This window comes from Seriola aureovittata, chromosome 17, assembly GCF_021018895.1.
Source record: "Seriola aureovittata isolate HTS-2021-v1 ecotype China chromosome 17, ASM2101889v1, whole genome shotgun sequence".
Taxonomy (NCBI): Eukaryota; Metazoa; Chordata; class Actinopteri; order Carangiformes; family Carangidae; genus Seriola; species Seriola aureovittata.
In genome coordinates this window covers 6,366,908-6,387,393 of record NC_079380.1, presented here as the reverse complement: position 1 = coordinate 6,387,393, position 20,486 = coordinate 6,366,908, and the positions used below count along the sequence as shown (strand labels likewise).

The 20,486-nt window shown below is 41.7% G+C and overlaps 2 protein-coding genes across 4 annotated transcripts in view; one reads left to right on the top strand and one right to left on the bottom strand.

The window, feature by feature from the left end:
• znf281a (zinc finger protein 281a) overlaps positions 1 to 20,486 on the bottom strand; it is a 120,111-nt gene that overhangs the window by 17,220 nt on the left and 82,405 nt on the right. For 2 of the 3 annotated variants that reach the window (XM_056401142.1, XM_056401143.1), the window contains 3 exons: positions 13,273 to 13,352; positions 12,898 to 13,046; positions 3,339 to 3,485 (listed from right to left, as the gene is read on the bottom strand). The gene's annotated coding sequence lies outside the window, so the exon portion shown is untranslated. Of the gene's footprint in view, positions 1 to 3,338; positions 4,889 to 12,897; positions 13,047 to 13,272; positions 13,353 to 20,486 lie in introns of those variants that run through there. The other variant, XM_056401144.1, reaches the window with a different exon arrangement.
• On the top strand, positions 1,787 to 18,884 carry kcnj19a (potassium inwardly rectifying channel subfamily J member 19a). The gene is made up of 3 exons (XM_056401146.1): positions 1,787 to 2,837; positions 14,450 to 14,666; positions 17,802 to 18,884. Exons 1-3 carry the CDS (start codon positions 2,172 to 2,174, stop codon positions 18,464 to 18,466), a joined length of 1,548 nt encoding a protein of 515 aa, XP_056257121.1. The 5' UTR covers positions 1,787 to 2,171; the 3' UTR covers positions 18,467 to 18,884.

The window sequence follows — 20,486 nt, the reverse complement described above, 5'->3', positions numbered from 1 at the left end:
GGCTTTATAAAAACCTACCACCATACACACTCATGTACGACATTGTCAAGGAAAAAGGCAACTCAATTCAATCTATACCATTGCAAATGATACAGAGAACAACATTGTAAAGTCAGACATGATCATTTTGGAGGATGAAGTTTATACAACTGCTGAATCATATTACATTATATTAACTGGCTGTTTCTATAAGTGAGGGACACACCTCTCTGTATAACACTGGACAGTTCAACAGCTGTTGAATTAGACATTCGTTTTAGCTAGGTGTACCTAATAAACTGGCAACTGAGTGTAGGTTATGACTATTGCTTCTTCAGAGTCAATAAAGTTGAACTTGATTTCCGCACAGACATATCTAATACTAGCTTTTAAAAAAAGACAGTGTTGTGAAAGTGATTGTTACTGATACTAAAACCCACAACGTGTCATTTAGGACTGATTGAATCAGATTTTATAGACACACAAGGAAAAAGCATTTCTGAAAAAAGCACCTTCATTCACTGAAAACACCATGCCTGACTTTATATGTGTGTAACACTGGCCCTGGACGAGACTGGAGTGTAACATCTGCACTGTTGATGTAGCTTTGTTTAAGTCTCTGATCCCCAAGAAGCTCAAGTCTTTCATTTTTTAAAATTTAAAATAAAACAGCGGCCAACACTCTTGAAAAAAATCAGTTTATTACATAATTTATAGATGAAGTGCTTGAAATATCCTGAAAGAGTATCTTAGGAGCATCTCATCAATAAATGATGCAGCCTAATGAACTGATTTTGGATCAGGGTTTTTAGGAGTGCAGGCCTCTTTCATATCAGAAACTTTCCTACTGGGTCTCAGCACAAATTAAAAGACCAAACAAAAACCACTTGAGAAGAGGGTCAGCTGTAAAATGAGATCAGTCAAGGACGTCTAAATACCACTTGAGTGATTGAAACTGAATTAGCTAATAATAGTAGTACTTACATATAATATATACAGTATATATAATACAGACCCTGGGTCGTGCCAAATTGAGGGCAAAAGAGATTCAAGGACGAACCGTCCCTTTTACGACTGTCCTTTGGGAGAATGCTAGTCCAGGAAATCCTCCACTGTAGTAGCCATTCAATGTCTAAATCAATAAGAAGGCCTCACAGGAAAGAGGAGAAGCACAGATTTAATGTCTGACTTAAAATGGACAAAGCCTAAAGACAGTGAGTGGTTAATTTAATCTATTTAAAGCAAACAATTCTAAAGAATTCAATACACATTCTGTTTTTGTTAATCTACTAGACCTTATTTCCTCAATTTAATAAGCTTTCAATTTGGCACAGATTTGAGCAGGTTAACAGAAGCACAAAGAATTACTCTGAATCTGCAATTCAATTAGTCAATGCCCCTCATGTTGCCCCTATTAGAGCATGTATTAGACCTAATATGCACATGGGTCGTCCATCCAGTAGATGGCACAGTCTAACTTGAAAGCATAAAGATCCTCCAACCCCATCACTTAGGATCTCTGTGACTCTCACTGCTCTTAATCATACAGGAAGATCAGTTACAATGTAAAGGCAATGTAAGCACTTCTTAGAAATGAATGAATGCATCAATCAACCAGTTAATTAATGTATCAATTGAGCCCCACACTGATTTAATTGGCTAAATGAACCACAGTGAAAAGTCAACTTGCCCACATCATCCATCCATCCATCCCTCTCTCTCTCTCTCCACACACACAAGCGCAGTCTTGTGTAACTCTCCCCTCCTCTCTCCCTGCTGCCTTCCCTCCCTCTCCTCTCACACACACTCACACTCCCCCCTTCATCCTTTACAGCCCACCAGAAGCTGTGAATGGTAGACAGCTCCTCGTATTTCGCTCCACTTGTGAGCAGAGTGAGTGGAGAGTGAGCAGAACGCACAGCTACAGTCAGCGATCCTCTGATGTCATGTAAAATAACTGGAGGAAAAGAGGATATTGTTAAATAAAAGGACAAAAACTGTACTTTAAAGTCAGTGACATAAACGTGTGTTTTTTTTTTGTTTTTTTTTTTTAATTCCTTGGATTTTTGTGCGCGCTAAAGTGGCCATGGCGCATTTTACGCACTGCAGGTAACCAGTGTTTTGGAGCTCAAACAAACAAGGAACATGGATTAAAAAGCAAGTAAGTTCGCCTTTACTTCAGGAGAGCTCAAATGGCGGCACTTCGTAGAAAATTTGGCGAGGACTACCAGGTGGTTAACACAAATCGGGCAACTACTTTCTCTGCTCCGGTGAAGAAGAAACGACAGCGCTTCGTGGACAAGAACGGTCGATGCAACGTGCAGCACGGGAACCTCGGCGGAGAGACCAGCAGGTACCTCTCTGACCTCTTCACCACTTTGGTAGACCTGAAGTGGCGATGGAACCTGCTCATATTCATCCTAACTTACACCATCGCCTGGCTGGTCATGGCATCTATGTGGTGGATCATCGCTTACATCAGGGGAGACTTAAATCACGGCCACGACTCGTCCTACACCCCATGTGTGGCCAATGTTTACAACTTCCCCTCAGCTTTTCTGTTCTTCATCGAGACTGAGGCCACCATCGGCTACGGCTACCGGTACATCACAGAGAAGTGCCCCGAGGGCATCATCCTCTTCTTGTTCCAGTCGCTGCTGGGCTCCATAGTGGACGCTTTTCTCATCGGCTGCATGTTCATCAAAATGTCTCAGCCTAAGAAACGCGCAGAGACGCTCATGTTCAGTCAGGATGCAGTGATTTCTCAGCGAGACGGCAAACTGTGCCTCATGTTCCGGGTGGGCAACCTGCGGAACAGCCACATGGTGTCCGCTCAGATCAGGTGCAAACTCATAAAGGTAAGCGCACAAAGACAGCTCCTCTCTGGTGATACTACCGCCCTGAAAACTCACTGAAACCCCGTGGTGTAGGGGCTGAGCTGAAGTTAAGGACATGCTGTAGATAAATCTCACCTTCTGTTAAGTCACATGAGAATAAAGATGCAGTAAAATGAATTTATTACAAGTGTCCCTGCTGCTGCATTGGTCAGCACCATCTTATCTCAGCAGTGTGGAGCACTTTCTTTGAGGTACATACTGTATGTAGGCCTATGCAAATAACAGAAGCTTGAGGTAAGTGCAAAAAGCAGCCATTTCTTTTTTTCCACAATGACTGCGCTCTTGACTGACAGTCCTCATCACATTACTTCTGCTCTCATCTAAGTCCTCCTGGAGAAAGAACAGTTGCAGGCTGCATTTCAATGATTAAAATAACCTTTTTTTATTCAGAGCTTAATTGTAAGCAGATCTGTCCATACAATAAATGCTTTGTTGAACAAAACAGGCTTAAGGTGGTATTACCATAATCCTTCAGCTGCAGGATGGTGAGGCTGAGTCGCAACCAGGTGCATCCCAAACCATGGAGGGAGTGTTGGTCTTTGTTGGAAGCGCTGCAGTGAGGATTGTCAACACTGTGTCCAGCATCAGTTCCTTTTCAGCTGGTGACACCTGGACAGATGGGGTGTGTAATCAGTAATTGGACTTGACAGAGAGATGGTTCCATGAGGAGGAAAGTTAGGCTGAGTGAATGAGTTGTGAGAGGAAGCTTCACACACTAGCACAGATCACTGGAGTCAGTAAAACAGCACTCCTGGGAGAAAGCATGGAGGCGTAAAAGGGATTTACTATGACCTTAAAGAAATGCATTGCTTTGCTTCCTGTTTTATAGGGTTTATTATTTTCTTTCTCTTCCCTCAGATATAAAATGTGCTACAAAGCATCACAGTGTTTGAATGTAGCTGCAACAAAACTGGACCAAAAAAAAATCAGCCAGCTATAATGTGGTGGGTTTGAAAGCTCCTCACAAACTGTGCCGCTCTGGTTATCCACTAGTGAAGAACTCAGCAGATTTTAGGGGGAATATAGCTAATGAACCTCGCACTGTGAAAACAAGCAACAATGCAAAAAATTACCACAAACAGAAGCGAGGTCGACTGGCTCCTCTTTTAATTATCGTAATAGAGCCCCTTTCAGCCACATCCATGTTCCATGTGCCAAATGTCCCATAAAGAAGACAAACAGCATTAGTGAGGTGCTTGGAGCTTGTTTATGTCTGTGTTCTCCTCCGCACAGCCACATTCAGCTCAGCGATGGTCAGCTTAATGATGCATGCAGGCAGAGAGAGGGAGAGAGGCGGGCAGGACCGAGCTATTCCACAGTTAGTGTGGAGGAAGTGAGCAGCCCAATAAGCAGAAAGTATAATTGCACATGCCTGCGCTGATTTCCCCAGTCTTTCCAGTAAAACTGAGCAGTAAGCCCTCCGCATCTCAATTAGACTCTCCCCATCTGTGCAACACACCTATGATATTGTGAATTGCAGTGTATCTCCACACTGGGACTCACAGTAAAAAAAAAAGAAGGTCTACTTTAAGTGTGTGTAAACTGAAAGACAAGATTTTTGCAATGCCACCCAGAACTGGAACAGAAATAATCAGGATTTGTGTTACTTTCAAATAACAGAAGACGAGCAATGTTGTAAAGGAGACAAGAACAGATGTTGCATCACAAAAGGACTGGAGCTCAGGGAATTTTTATACCGTAGAGCCAAAATCTTTTTACCTTTCCTTTTGGACTGCAAGAAATACAATCAGTATAAATTCCAAGACTTCTCTGCCAACCCCACATCATTTTTACACTCCCTCTCTGTGAAATACAATAAATACAGCATCCACTGTGTGCTCTTTAGTATTTTTTTTTATTTATTTTTGCTCCAGGGCTTTGTGGTCTAACCTTATTCTTTCGCTTCAAAGACTCCCTTACCAAGACAGAATCTTTTGCTGCAGCTCTGCCAGAGCACAGGAAACTAAAAAACTAAAAATAAGTGACTCATCAGGCATGAACAGAAGCATTGTTTAAGCTGAGCATACCTTCAGATACAATACATCACATACAATGCTTTAAAACAAAAAAACCTTCAATAAAAAAACTGGAGTAGTCATATTCTCGAGTGGATGCTCTCAGTGCAGTCCCCGTGAAGAGATGTTGGTGGTGCTGTTGAACTGCAACCCTCTTCAAGTCATGCCTCATATAAAATACTCAGACATTACTGGCATCATTTCAACTTGTACAAAGACAGTGTGTGTGTGTGTGTGTGTGTGTGTGTGTGTGTGTGTGTGTGTGTGTGTGTGTGTGAGAGAGAGAGAGAGAGAGAGTTTGAGAAAAGGTTTCTGTGATGACTTGTTCATGAAACTGCATCTAAAACAGTAAATGGACAACTCTCTCACATAAAGTCCAACCAGATCCATTCAATCGTTTCCATAAAACAAAACAAAACTGTTTCTCTGACTTCACTTCGTACTGTGAGAATTAGTTTTTGATTATTCTCTGAGACGTTTGCTGTTTTTTTAATGATTTAAACTCCTCCTCCTCCTCCTGGCTGCATTATAATCTTTGGTCTGAATATGATATACTGTTCTGTAAGCAACGGCAAACTATTGCAACCCTAGTTCTATGACTGCGACCCAAGTTCTTAAATGGGACTTTATAGAGCTCTCACCATATGAGTACAGAAGCTGTGCATGTACAACTAATCACTGGTTTAGTCTGTCTGTAAATGGCCCCTATAAACTAAGCATTTAACAACTACAGCATTACCCCAGCTCACACATACAGAGTCAAAGTAGTCTCTTGCCACTCACGAATCTGAAGCTTGCAGACATGTTTAGTGTTGACCATCTAATTTACGTACTCAGATTTGTCTGGGCAGTTTTTTCTCCTGTTGCCACTTAAGTGGTTAAAGTAGCTAATTTACTGAGTGATTGTTTCCAGGCATTGTTTTTCTTATTTAAGACAGTTGGAGTTGAAAACACCTTGAATCGAAACACGTGTGATCTCCAGCTGAACCAGACATTTTCTTGCGCCTCTGGTGTTTGAGTGTGGAAGGGGATTAGGGATGCTTGCTGTCAGACTTCGCCTGTTTTCATAGCGCAAGGGTTGCAAGATGTAACCATTTTGTTTCTCAAAGACTTCGCCCCTTAAGTGCCAATTGCTACGTAACATGTTGGCCAAAATATCCATCACACCACACTTATGCTTGATGAGAACTAGGGATAGGGATAACAGATAACATTTTCAGACTGTCTCTCCTGGACAGCAGTCATGGTGTTACACTCAGTTGTTCACATTAACATGACAGCAGTGGGTGGATGTAAACGTCGGCTTCATAAAGCTACAGAACTGGTTGGACACAGTTCCTGCAATTATCTACTATTCTTAATTCATTTTTTGGTTTGTGTTAGCTCACCAAACCAAATTCCTATCAACTATGTTGCATTGGCAATAAAGGATTGAATCTTGAATCTGAGATTGGAAAGATGTGGAGGCAGGATGTTTTTGAAGCTATTTGAACATCCAACAAGCACTTATGAAGAAGCATACTGGCCACTTTAGTCCCAGTCCCATTCATGTGGTTTGGGATTTTGCAGACACAAAACTGCTCTTAGTGCAGTACAGTGTAAGATAAAAGTACCAGCCTTTCCCCCAAGTGCAGCAAACAAACCTGCTGACCTTTGGTTAGAAGTGGGCCTCTGGCCATCTGCCCATGCCCACATACAGGACTTTGGTCTTCCCTTTTTCTCTGGTGATGCCACAGAAGTGTTTTTGCCTGCATTAGCTCGGGCCGCACTGCTCACTAAGCTCTGTTCTGGGGTCAGTTGTTCTGAAGTGGAGAGGCAGGAGACGGCGTCTACTTGCTCATTGAGTCGGTAGTGACAGAAAAAAGAGCACATGCTCTCCACGTCTGCACCAAAGGAAAAGGTTATCAATTTAATCTGTAGCAGATAATAGCAGTAAAAGAAATCCCATCATTTCTGGCACTTTTCAGCAAACAGCATGGAGCAGTCAAGACATTCTGATGGGTCCTGGAAGCCTGCAGCAAAATGCTCAGTGTGAATTGGCACATGTACAGTATAATGGCTGGTGTGAATCAGAGAAGGTGACAAAACTACTATTGGTGCAGAATTGAGTCCTGAGATGAAGCCACAGCTCTCAGTTTGCCCTGTATAAGTTGCAACATCATTATGTTTACTAAAAAGCGCATTTACTGTAGAATTGGGTTAATTTTGGTAATTAGGTAACAGTTACATGCAAATACTAGGTGAGCCATAAATCTGAAGAATTTCCTTAGATGACAAAGCCTGTTTGAAAGCGAACCACTTGTTGGCGCTGCTGTGTTTGGACAGAAAGTCAGTACAGCAGAGCTCCTGCTGAATGGGTGACAGCAGACAGCAGAGAGAAGGGAGAGACAGACCAATGGGAGCTGTCATCCACAGTCCCACCACAAGCAGTTGAAATGCAGCTTTGCAGGGCATCCATGACAGCCTCACAGGGCATCCTGGTGGAACATCCTAGCTGAAAATATGTCTCTGGTATTACTGGGAGGGTGGGAGGAGGGTGAGAGAGAGTGCAAAGGAATTGATTGAAAGTGATGGAGAGTGGTGACAGAGCTGGGGAGAGGCTCACAGCAAGAGAGGGGAGACATAAAAAAGAGTTACCAACAGATTTCTTTTAAAAACATTTTCATTGTGTGAGTGGTGCCTTCTATTTCAGAGACAGACACAGGAGAAAAATCCTCAGGGCCATATATCACCTCAGAGGATTTCAGTACATATACTAGCTAGAACTAGAATTGATTTCTATTTCTTTTCTAATAAAAATAGAGATGCAATTATTCAATTACATTGCAGGGAGCTGTAGAAAGGCCTTGAATCCCTGTAGTCATTGATTAGCATGCCCCGCAGCCAGAAGACTCTGGACTGCTCATGGTTTTTCTCTGCTTTGTATCCTGCTCCTGAATAATTCAGTCTTCGCAGGTATATAGGAGGTTTTGCTGTAGGAGTGAGCATGCTCAAAAATACACGCACATGCACGCACGCACAGACAGACAGAAACCCTGAATATTCTTGACATTGGTTTCTTTTGCTAAGCTTTTTTTTCTAACGAAGGTATGTGTGAGGTGGAGTGAGCATTATTTGTAATGTCTGAGCCAGCAGACTGAAGTAAGAAATTTACAAGCACTAAAATATTGCATTATTATTCTTGAATGAACACTACATCTTCAGGCTCCTGATAATGATTATGTATGAGCGTTGTTACAGTGTTTTCCACAGCCAAGTAGAAATCAGAGGCAGCACAGTCAGAACAAAGCAGATTTTTGGCCAAGAACATCATGACACAAGTCACTACATCTCACATTGAGAATTAAAACACTTTCCAAGTAAAAAATAAAAATGCTAAACCAGAGCATCAGCACATTCCCGGACTTATTATTTCCAAATAACATCTAATACTATTTTTTATCCTGGTTTGCCTGTACCAACCTTTTTAATTTAGCACCAGCCTCCACAGTGACCTGACTAACAATTCAGCCAAATCTTTCAGAGCACTGAGAAAAAGGCAGCCCAGTATCCATAGAAATGATCCACATATTATGATTCTGCAGAAGTTGTGCGCTTTTTATACAGAGAAGTGAGAAGGACTGAGGAGTCAGCTTGTAGTTCATCTGAGTTCACATTGCATCTGAAACCAACAATTAACACTGGCTTAAAAAAAGACTGTGACCAACCTTAAGTAAGTGTTTTAGTTGCCTAATCTTAACCATACCTCTCCTGGCATTTATTGTAAAAAAAACAAACATTGTTTCTCTAACATCTTGGATTTTGCGGCGCTGTCTGATATCAACATAAAATCAAGTTTTGATGGACCATTTGGCATCATGTTTTTCAGTTTAGTGAGTGGGTACTATGAGAAATAATTGGTCAAACTAAAAAATTGAGATGGGCTGTAATGCAGACAGTTTTCCTTACGGGTGAAGCCTCAGTTTGTGAACAGCTGTCCCATTAGTGCACATAAACATAAACTTGAGAAAAACAGCTATCAGCCATTTTTAATGTGCTTGCCCAAATTTCATTTCAGTGTCATTAAAAGTGTTAAAAGTACAAGAAAATCACAACAACAAACATATAAATGTCGGTTAAGGGCAGCTGTGGCTCTGAAAGGAGAGCAGATCGTCCACAAATCAAATGTCCACACATAAGTGTAGTACATTTACCAAAGTAACTTAGACACACTACGTCCGCTGAATTTTTCTTTTCTTGCATAGTGCTTTTCAATATAGGTCTGCCGGGTCAGTCGCTGCCTGGAGCTGTGAGGTAGTGACATTAACAAGGCCACTTTCTGTCACCTTTGAACCTCTTCGTGACAACTCATTTCAAATGTCTGTATAGCTGATTAAACAACACAGGTTAAGCTGAGTTGCTGTATGGTATAACACAGGGAATTGTAGGAACACAGAAATCGCTGCTCACAGGTCGCATTTGTGAGTCAAAAGATGTCTGACAACAGAAAGAGAAATTTAAAAGAGGAAAACAGTCACTGCCTTAAAACACAGTGAGGGTGAATGTGGAGCAAACAGGCCGTGCCTTTCCCTACTCCTTACCAGATGTTGAGGAGGAGGAACAACTGATGTTTGTATGGACAGTGACCTTTTCAAAACCAACATGAAAACACTGTTGTGGACAAACAGCATTGTCCAATTCAGCTGATTCAGTGTGGATACAGCCTTAGACACGATTACATATTTACATTTTCCCAGTTGATGGCACTAGGAGAAAACTGCAGTCCATCCCACGAAGGATTGAACGATTCATTTTACTCTCAATTTGATTTGAGCAATTCATCTCACGCAGTCGAGACTCACCCAACCTCTTTTAAATATACTGAGTAGGCAGACGGTATCTAGCAGTATGAAATCCTGCATGACTCGGCCAGCTTGTCAGTTGAGCTGATTGCATACAAGCTCCTCTACCCACCCCCCACCCCTTTCAGGCTACTGATTAATGAAGGCCTGGCAGAGCATGGAGTGGAGTTGAGTAGGAAGAACAGGCCACTTTAGGTCTAATCAATTTTAGTTGTCACCTGTCTTCATCCATGAGCATCACTCACACCACAGAAACAGCCTTTTGTGAGCACGAGACAAAACCACGTTGCCATTTTAATGATAATGAGCAGCTGAAATGTTGACTGGGTTGGTGAATATTCAGGTGTGAAGGGTAGAATTTGGAACAGAAACCCGTGCGTGTGCTCATCCAGTGATTCTGCCGTACCACCTCCCCGAAGGCATCGTCAAACATGAATAAAAACAGCCCTGTCTGGATTCGTCAGAGCTCAGGGAGAAAAATCTGTTTATTTGTCGGAACAGAATGTCACATTTACAGAGAAGACAGTAGACAAGCTCAGCTATCTGTGAATCTTTGTGCAAGAAGAAGAAGCGTAGGAGAGTGCCAATGGGGCCTGTGTAAAGAGCTTTGCCTGTCAATGTTTGCATACAGTCATCCATCTTTTTAATCTTAAGCGACAAAGACAGAAAGTGGAAAGTAGAATTTCCCTAAGCTAGCATGAGATAACCCACATGGAGGAACGATGCCAAGCAGTATTCAGTGGCCTGTAAGCAGCCAACAAGTGAACAATGCCCCCCTGACATGAAAGTCGTCCTCCAACATGAATCCAGAGGAGCGTCTCATTGATATTCACAGGCGATAGAAATAGAATGCAATGTTTTCTGGCAATGCAAAGCCTGTTTACTCATACTTCATTCAGTGTTTGCGTCTCGGAGGGATAAACTATAGGGCAATGTCACCGGGAGGTCAGGGTGAAATTGGGCTCTGACTTGTAAATGCAGTACAGGAGTGGACCGGATGAGAGAGAAAGCAGAACGAAAGATGTAGTAAACCCAATGAAACATCATTTACTTTGAAAATCATTTGAAACTTGACTTAAATCCCTTTTTGTTATCCTCCATTCCTCCAAACTATTTAACAAAATAGCCAGCACCACTGGTAAAATCCCCTGTAGAATATAATGCCAATACCAGAATTACTTAGTGAAACTGGAGCAGAAGTTCTCTCTGACATTACTTCAAAAACTCTTCTCAAAGTGGTTGTAATCTTATTATAGTAAAATTTCTGCCCAAATTTGTGTTTTTTCTGAAAAACACACAATGAACACAAATCGTCTAATCTTGACTTAGCAGCTGTAACTAGGGCACTGCAGGTCTCACAAGCTTTGGCTTCCTCTACATGCAGAAGTTGTGTGCATGGGGCTGTAGTGAGAGACACACTCAGTTTCATAATAGATTTTTAGCCCTTTTAAAACCAAAAACACAAGAGTAAAAGCTGCAGTTGTTAGCATGTCTGGCTAACTAGCTTACTATGTACAGTAGTAACCCAGTTCCTTCCAAGGATAACATTAATTAACTACATTAGTCTGTGGGCAGGTGACAAAAAAGCCTTGTTTAACTGCTGTCATATCCACTGCGTAGTATTTCCCCACCTCGTGGAACCCGGTCTTGGCTGCTGCCAGAGCTAAGGCTAATGTTTGTGGCTCTGCGCTGCTCTTTGCAGGATTTAGGGAAGTTTAAACTCCAGAAACCTCAACTTCACCCGAGACAGTGTAAGTTTTGGTGAAAACATTGGTTAGTCATCATCTTAACAGCATTACTCTTTTAATGTTAAAAGTGAAACATAGCCTACTTGAAAATGTTCATGTAAGCTAAGCACCGACAGAATTATATTAGAAATAACAATCTGATCAACATTTGTCTTAGATAAATGGCCCCACTGTTGCAGTGGTGAAACATTTGCGAGTCAAGAACGTAGCATTAAATTGTAAACAAAGACTGTCTTATGTCTTAAGCTCTACAAATGAAATCAACCACACGAAAGGTTCCCTTCCTATAACATATCCTTATAATAGGGCAGACTAGGTTTAGACCGAAATACAAGATCAATGCCATGTCTTTATTTCCTCATCTTCGGCTTTGATCATCAACATCAGTCTGTTAGCATCAAGTGCATTTTTAACACCACTTTTACAAGATTGCCGTTACAACACGAGCCAGCCTGAAACACTAAAAAGTCGTCTGGAGACAGAGGAGACGAGAAGCTTGCTTTTGTTTGCTTCTGCCTAAAATCAAAGACCCATCATTTCCAGAATTTTGATCAATAAATCTGCCACTGTAAAGAGAATATGTGCCGTGCGAGAATGGAAAGACGTAGCAACAGTGAGGGGAGTGAGCTTCAGCAAACAGTCAATGATGTAACTACTGTAAGTTACAGTGTGCTGAAGTCAAAGATGATCCATTTACTTTATTATCACCACATTTTGGACCGGAACAAATGCCTCTACAACAAGTCTGCAAGCGGAAACTGTCTCTGTCTGTGGGAATAATGTTTTGATTATTTACCTTTTTTTTAATTTTACAACAAGAACAGAAATGGAAGAATTGGATTTTAGAGAAGGGGGTGGGACTGTGTGTGTATCTGCGTGGGACATCATTATGAAGTCGTGTGGTGGAGGAAGAGTGTGTGTGGGAGGCTGGTGGCTGACACATCCAAATTATTGGTTGGAGGTGAAACATGTAGAAAAAGAGAAAAAGGTATAAATTTATTAAGCTGAATAAAATATTTAGCAGTTACTATTAAAGATTCTAAAGGAAAATCAGCTTTGCACTGATTGTTTTGTTTTTAAATGTAAATTGACACAAAAAATATAGTATTCCAAAGTAGTTTCCCAAGTATTTTTGATGCAAAGATAATCTTAACCTTTGAAGGTCAGATTAAACACATAAGCCTGTTTTTAGCTTTGTTGACCATTCCTTAATGTTGAAATATTTCACATTATAAATATATTAAAGCTGGTGAAAGAGATGCAAGCCGCTTTTCTGAGAACAGGATGTGAGAAACTGGCTGCGAATTTATGGGGATGTGCTGAAAAGAGTAAAACAGACTGCTAAGTGTGGGAAGAGAAAGGGTGAACAGACTGATTAGATAGACTAATACAGGAAAGGAGAAAATATATCCAGTACCTTGGTGCTGTGCTCCAACATCATCTGGGCAATTAAATGCTTCCGCACCAGTTAACACTCTGTAGGCAAGTCCTGTCCAAACATGCTGTCACATACGCCCGCCTGCAAACTCTGCTACAAATCAATGTGAAGTGCCAAGTTTGTGGACACTGCACCAGTGGATATTGAAGAGAGGGAAGAAACAGATGGAGACATAAAACATCTTCCATCATCGTTCCAGGAGGATGATAAATACATTCATTTTGTAGAGAATCGCAGCATGACATTTTTAGACCCACAAAGTGGTGGAAATCAGCTAAGTGCATGTACTCAAATACTGTACTTGAGTTATGATGTAGGGTTGTATGAGGTACTTATCCATAGTCAGTGTATTACCTGCAGTAGATTTGGGTCAGTGTGCTCCCAGTTTGGAGAAGCAGGCAGGAGTACCGGCACAGGACCTGAGCGATGTACTGCTGCGGACAGGGACAGCAGAAAACAAATTATTGTAGTCACTGAAAAAAATGCCCACCTAAAAAAACTAATATCAGTTTAAGTGTACACTTTATCCTGTCATCAAACAACCCTTTATGACTCAAACAGCTGATCTACGGTGTAATACAGTGCGAGGCATAAGTGTGCATATGCATACGAAAGTTCAATGGTTGAGAAGGTGCCGTGCCAAACGAAAGGGCTGTTTGGCAGTGAGATAAAGCAGAATATTCATAATATAGTGTACACTTCAAATTAACCTGTTAGCACAGTTGCTTATTTGTGACACCTAATGTTACTCCCTAACTAGCAGTTAGGGAGTAACATTATCACTCATTTGAAGTTGTGTTTGTGTCCAACTGATGAATGTAACATTCACTCTCTTTTAGCTCTGCCTTTGGTCCATACCAACTGCCGAGTGAAATGAGCTCTTAAGCTGCTAAATGCTCCACTATGTTCACCAGCTGGTCTTTAACTGGTTGGTGCTCAGCAGATAGTGTACTGTCGACTTTTAGAGCTTTATTTTAGACGGACGGACGGACAGACAGACAGACAGACAGGCAGGCAGACAGACAGATAGACAGATAGATAGATACTTTATTTATCATGTGTCCATTCATATGTCCATTAGCTCATTGTTGATAATAATAAAACAGTTAATAATAAATAAACAATAATAATTAAATGAGTCCACTTCCTTTGGCTGAGGTGTTATATCGGCTGAAAAACTTAATGAGACTAGTGAGAAGAACTCTGTAAAGCTTGAGGGGAGCAGCAGATCAGGGTGATAATTCTCTGCTCTGCAGGTTCATCATTATGAGCAACATCTTTCACCTTCAGTTTTCACATTGTCATTTGATACTTTGTTTTATAAAAATATCTATTATAGTCACTTGAAGTAAAAGATGTTAATACTTTGTCCATTACTAGACTGAAGATATGTGTCAGACGAAAGAAGGACATGCATCTAATCCTCTTTCCTGTCTCCTTCTTCTTCTTTTCAATCTTCGTTTCTCTTTCTTTGCTTTTCTCTCTGTCTCTGTCCATTTCTTTCTCTCTCTTGTTGTCGACTGTTTTTCAGTCTCGTCAGACACCCGAGGGCGAGTTCCTGCCTCTGGACCAGTGTGAGTTGGATGTCGGTTTTGGGACGGGTGCAGACCAGCTCTTCCTGGTGTCCCCTCTCACCATCTGCCATGAAATCAATCCCAAGAGCCCCTTTTTCGACCTTTCCCAGCGCTCCCTCATGAACGAACAGTTTGAGATTGTCGTAATACTTGAGGGCATCGTGGAGACCACTGGTGAGGAATCTTTTCCTGCCAATACTTTCAGCTCTTTGTATCCTTTCCACTCCTATCCCGCCCTCACTGCTTCTTTTCTTCACTCTTCTCACTCCCAATCTAAATGTAAATTCCTATATTAATATCAACCCACACAACATTCCTATCTAATAGATACTCGTAATCTGGACTGTGAGATCTCATTTCCCCGCCTTCCCAGTTTTGCACATTTGAAGAATGCAGTAAAAAAGTGAGAATGAGAACAACACATGAGAATGACACCCTGATTGAATTATGAGGGATATTTTATTACTGCAGAATCGGTTTATGCCCACTCTATGCATATTAAAGCCTGTGGTCATAGATGCGTGTGTCACTTTGATAAATGAGTCGGGTTTTAGTATAAGTTCCACTCCATTTTTCAGACATCTGAAAACTGAAGTAATTCTGAGCCTGTGAGACACTGGTATACAGCCACCACTGTAAACTACAGGCTGCCATGCTGGAGTACTCTCAGCGGCAACACCACTCTCTCTGTTGTATATTAAACAGAATGATTCTTCCCCAAAGTCCGATACAAATAAATCCATCTCCCTCTTTTCTTTTCAGCTCTGCTTCTATCCATCCCCCATAACCGTCATTTTGCCACTGTTGTAGAAGAAACCACAGAGCTGAATAGGCTTAGAGCAGGAGGGAGGGATCAGCAGGGAAGCGTAGAGGCAGGCAGGCAACATGGTCTGTGCTCTGTTGATAATACCATTAAATCAGGGTGCAGCCAGAAGTTTAGTGTTGCAGTGTTGTGGCACTCAGAGCTCAGAGGTAGAGGGGGAAAACTCTGGCAGTGTCACCTTCAATTGGCCACGAGATCCCGTCACCCTCACACTAACACACATCCCATTAACTTGGGCACATTAAGAATGATCCCTTCACATCCAGCTGCTGCTGACGCAGCTGTTCAGCTTGTTGATTGTCTCCCCAACTCGTTTTCAACCAGATTTGACAGATTACCACTCAGTCACACTGATACTTTATTTCACATCTATGAGGCAGTATTAATTATGTTTTTATAATCAGAGCAAAAGGTTTAGCATAAAGAGAAAATGGATGAAAATGAAAATGGATTCATGCAATGCCCACAACAACCTAATGTACATAAATCAATTTTCAAAAATACAACCTCAGTCTGAACGTAGACAGTCAGACATGGTCTGAAAATAGACCAAAGGATAATTAGACCCAGAGGATAATTAGACCTAATTGAAAATGCTGTCATAGTTCACACTCCCAGCCTTTTTTTAAAAATCAAAATGTTCTCCTGTTATGATTAAGACTTACAACGGGATCAGAGGCTGCTAAGATCCACCTGGATATAAGATGTGTGGCACTACCTTGACCCAATTAGACTGAACCCTACACAACTCCAGGTCCAGGGTTGGGTCTTGGTTCCTAGGAACATCTAAAAGCAAAGCAGAACAACATCTGGAGAGAGGAGTCCCTAGTTCAAAGTATTAAGTTAAACTATTGAGTAGTCATTGGCTCCATGGATAGGTTGTGCTTTTACTTATATGCAGATGACACACGCCTCTATGTATGTGTCTGTGATATGATTTATATTCTTGCGAAGTAACAATGGTGAGATTTGAATAGAGTCCCACAGAAAAGGTGAAGCAGCACAATGCATTGGTAAATGGTGCCAGTGAAGGCTACTGCCAGGAACTTTACATAAAGTCTTGCCCTGCTCGCTGTCTGCCATGTGTTTGCATGGCTGTGCTGAGGGCTTTATGCAAGATGCACTAAACATTAAGCAGCTGGTTGAATACCCATATGAAGCCTGAATGATGAAACAAAAATGGCATGCCTGTCAAGCTCTGAACCCACAAGCTTCCACTGCGCTGGTATTACTGCTGTCTTAAGTATCTACAGTCAGAAGAAATATAGTCATTCTCTGGTAGAAGAGAATACAGCTGGAAAATTATCCCAGACTCATCCCCGTGATTAAAGCCTCTGGACTAATTAGGAATAAATATGACCTTTGTGTAGATGTAGGACTGCTGAAGGTTTTCTGCGGATGAAGATGAGTAGTGAGCCTGGAATAGCATCAGGCTATGACATAACACTGCACATATCATCCCTCAGAGGGACGGGATCAGACTCCTACTCTACAGCTAACTGTAGTGTTTAGTGTGTAGTGTTTAATAGAAAAGCTCAGGTTGAAGCAGAGCCACTGGATGAGAGAAAATATGAACCAAGTGCTTATTGATCGCGAAAGACCTCTAGCAAGCATCCAAATGTCAAGAAAATTATTTTACAAGAGCTGAGGTCAAAAGGAAAAAAAAAAGTGTTTACGATGCTTGCAAGCTGCTAATCCTGTACACAGTAGACACACAGACACCAGTATCTTTGCTTCTCAATATGTCATTCTCAAACCATGAACAAAAATGCACACTAATAAACAACTGCCAAAAGAGCATGACACCAGTGAGTCAATAGATAATTGACTTTGAGTTGAGAGGAGATTGAAGCAGTGTACAAGTCGCAATCAACACCACAAGTTACAATAAAGAACTGTAAAGACAGGGCCCATGGCTCTTGCCACTGATGCATTGATGTGGGAATGGTGCTCGGCAACCGTTAATTGTGTTGATCAGACTGCCAATTATCACAGCCAACACAAGACGCTGATAGCAAGCATGAGTCATCTCTATATTAACAAAACAAAATACGTAAAATACGCACCAGTTTAAGGGAAACAGAAACAGCATGGCTTTGAACTCTGGGAAGGATTTTTTAAAGATAATATGAGACTTCACTTTCCTTTATCTCATGTCATCTTCTTAGTTATTCTACTTAAAGTTTTACATTAGAGGCGACATGCTTGGGATATGGAAAGGCATTAAGTAGTACTAATAGTCGGTAGTAACAGCTGCTTTTATGAATTATGTGATTGAGTGTTTAAATCTCCAGTATGTGACTAAATTGAAATAGAAGTAGCACGAAGCTCCACAAGCAATAAAGAAGCACAGAGCGGAAAAGGAGATAATGGGAGGGAACGCTGCCCTTTCACATTCCTGTTTATCAGCCAGTATTTGTTTTGTTGGAGCCAAACCCCCATTTAATGAAAGTTATTCAAAGTACTGCCCTGTCACTCTCTTGTAGGTATGACATGCCAGGCACGGACATCATATACCGAGGATGAGGTTTTATGGGGCCATCGCTTCCTGCCAGTGATGTCCCTGGAGGAGGGTTTCTTCAGGGTGGACTACTCTCAGTTCCACAGCACGTTTGAGGTACCGACACCAGCGTACAGCGTCAAGGAGTATGAAGAGAAGAATTCACTGCCCTCGCCTCTATCCACTCCCACCCCTGCACTGACTGAGAGCCATGGCGCCCGGCGTGACCGGGTGTTTTCTGTGGATTGCATCAACACTTCAGAGGAAAGGGGCCGTCAGGGAGGGACTGTGGGTCGACTGCCAAGCAAGCTGCAGAGGATGAGTTCATCCGGGAAGGAGGACCTGCAGAGGAAGGTGCTTCTGCTCAGCTCCCAGCACTCTGAGAAGGCATGCAGCACAGGAGACCTGCCACTGAAACTGCAGCGCCTCAGCTCCTCGCCAGGACCCGAGGCGGAGAATCGGCTGCAACTTAAGCCCTTCAAGGTGGGCTTTGACCCCATGACCCAGTCTACGGGAGACCTGTACCAGCACAGCCTACAGCCCACAATGTCCCCTGCTCCGGTGCCCATGCACAGCCCTCTGCTCTCAGCTGGAGGGAGGCCGGAGGACAATCTGCCGGCGAAGCTGCGGAAAATGAATGCCGATCGCTGAAACCCAGACAGTCCCTGAGCACAACAGCAGACTCCCACTGACCTCCGACCAGACAGACAGGAGGAGACACGCATGGAAACAGATTCAGAGAGCTACTCTACCTTGAGAGGCACCGATAAGAAAAAACAGATGGTGTACTGACAATTTATATTTATTTTTTCTTGAGTCACAACCTTTACTGGAATTACTGTGATTTTTGTGCTTCATAGCAGAGGCATTCATGCAGGCTTTATTACACACAAAACAACAAGACAACACAAACTTCATGCTTATTGCGAACTTGATCATCCTGCAAGAGTTGTGCATGTATACACTAAATCCATTGTTTAATGTATGCAACACCACACTTAATAGTTAATCTTAGTTTTATCTAAATATAAATTATATTACAATGATAATAAATGATGTTTGATCCTTCTCTTCTTTGTGTTTTTATTGTCACAGCAAAAAACAAAAAGCCAATGTTTAGTTTATGATTGTTAGTGCGGTAGTTTTGCCAAATGTCTGTAAGTAACAACAGAGTAACTAAGAGCATTATGTGGTCTACTCTCGAACGTATGTCAGAGCAGACGACTACAATCTTCGCTCAGTAGAAGTGTAATTCTTTTTATCCAGGTATGTTAGGTATGTATGCACAATAGATTTTATTTCAGGGTGATATTTGATCAGCTTTTGTATCAACAGTCAGTGGAATTGAAGATTTACAGTACGGGACAAAAAATGCCTGACAAGACTCTTCATATCGTCACGTTTTCTCAAAATATAAGGAAAAAATGAGATTATAGAGTAACAGGTAGCAGAGCTAAATCAAGGTACAATTGCACCACACTGTATGGATGTAAACAAAAAGCTTCTTCAGCAGCACATGGTCAGGGTATCTCAAGTGTCTAGAACACCTAAGCCTTAATTCACTGCTACAGCAGCACAAAGACATGAAAGTCAATGGAAGAGGGAGATTTTCCCTGCTTCAGCTGCACACTTGCAAAGACCTTCCCCCATTATGTTTCCACAGCTTCGACCACCCACTCACTTACACACAGTCTAAACTCCATTCCTCTAATTTAGTTGCATACTGAGCGGCGTGTGTGTGTTTGTAGGCTTATTCACTACAGACATGGTTTGTCACTGTTCTCATGCTGTGTATGATTTGCCAAATTACACAACAATGAATAGAAATGGGCTCATTACCATACAGAAAACATAGACAGTTGAATGACGATTTAGTGGAAAGCACCAACACTTGATGAGTGAACCTTTTGTTCCAGCGCATCAACCTAAAGTTAATTATTGTTTTCACTGTATAATCGACTGATTCAAAGCATCAATAAAGTTGAAGTGGTCAGGATTATGTTCTGAATTAGGCTATTTCATGTTCACGCTCTGTTCATCTGCTATCTGGGAATTATTTCGTCCATTGTCCACCGTCAACTGCCGACTGTGCAGTAATGAAACCGGGAGGTAGCAGTTCAAAACACTCAATCTAATTTTGGATGCATCTACTTTTAGTGTGGTAAAATAACTAAATGACGGTCAACTCCACAATAAAATACAACACTAGAAGTTTGTGTTTAAGAAATGCTGATGTATAAAGTGCTGGAGTTAACACAGCAACGCTATCCAAGATGTTGATTCACAGTTAATGACTTAAAATGTTCACAATAATCATGGTGCTCATTCTGACAATCAAACTAAATTGTTATTTCTTTTCACTTATTAATTCAGCCTGACGCTGTGTTCATGTAAGCCAGTTTCTGAAGTAACATACTGGAGGTCCCATCAGACGTCACGGCAGGAGCGGTCACTGGGAGCAGTTCATGTTTGTCATGTTGAGTAAAGAGCAACTTAAGACCGGACTAAACAGTGACGGTCGACTTCAGTTGCCCCCAAAACTCTCCACCTTCACCGACTGGCAAAGGTAGATGACATGTTTCACATTGTTTTACAGCCAGGACAAAACCAGACCTATTTCAATCACTGAAAAGAATCTGACTCGCAGTGCTGGAGAATGCTCCTTTAAAAT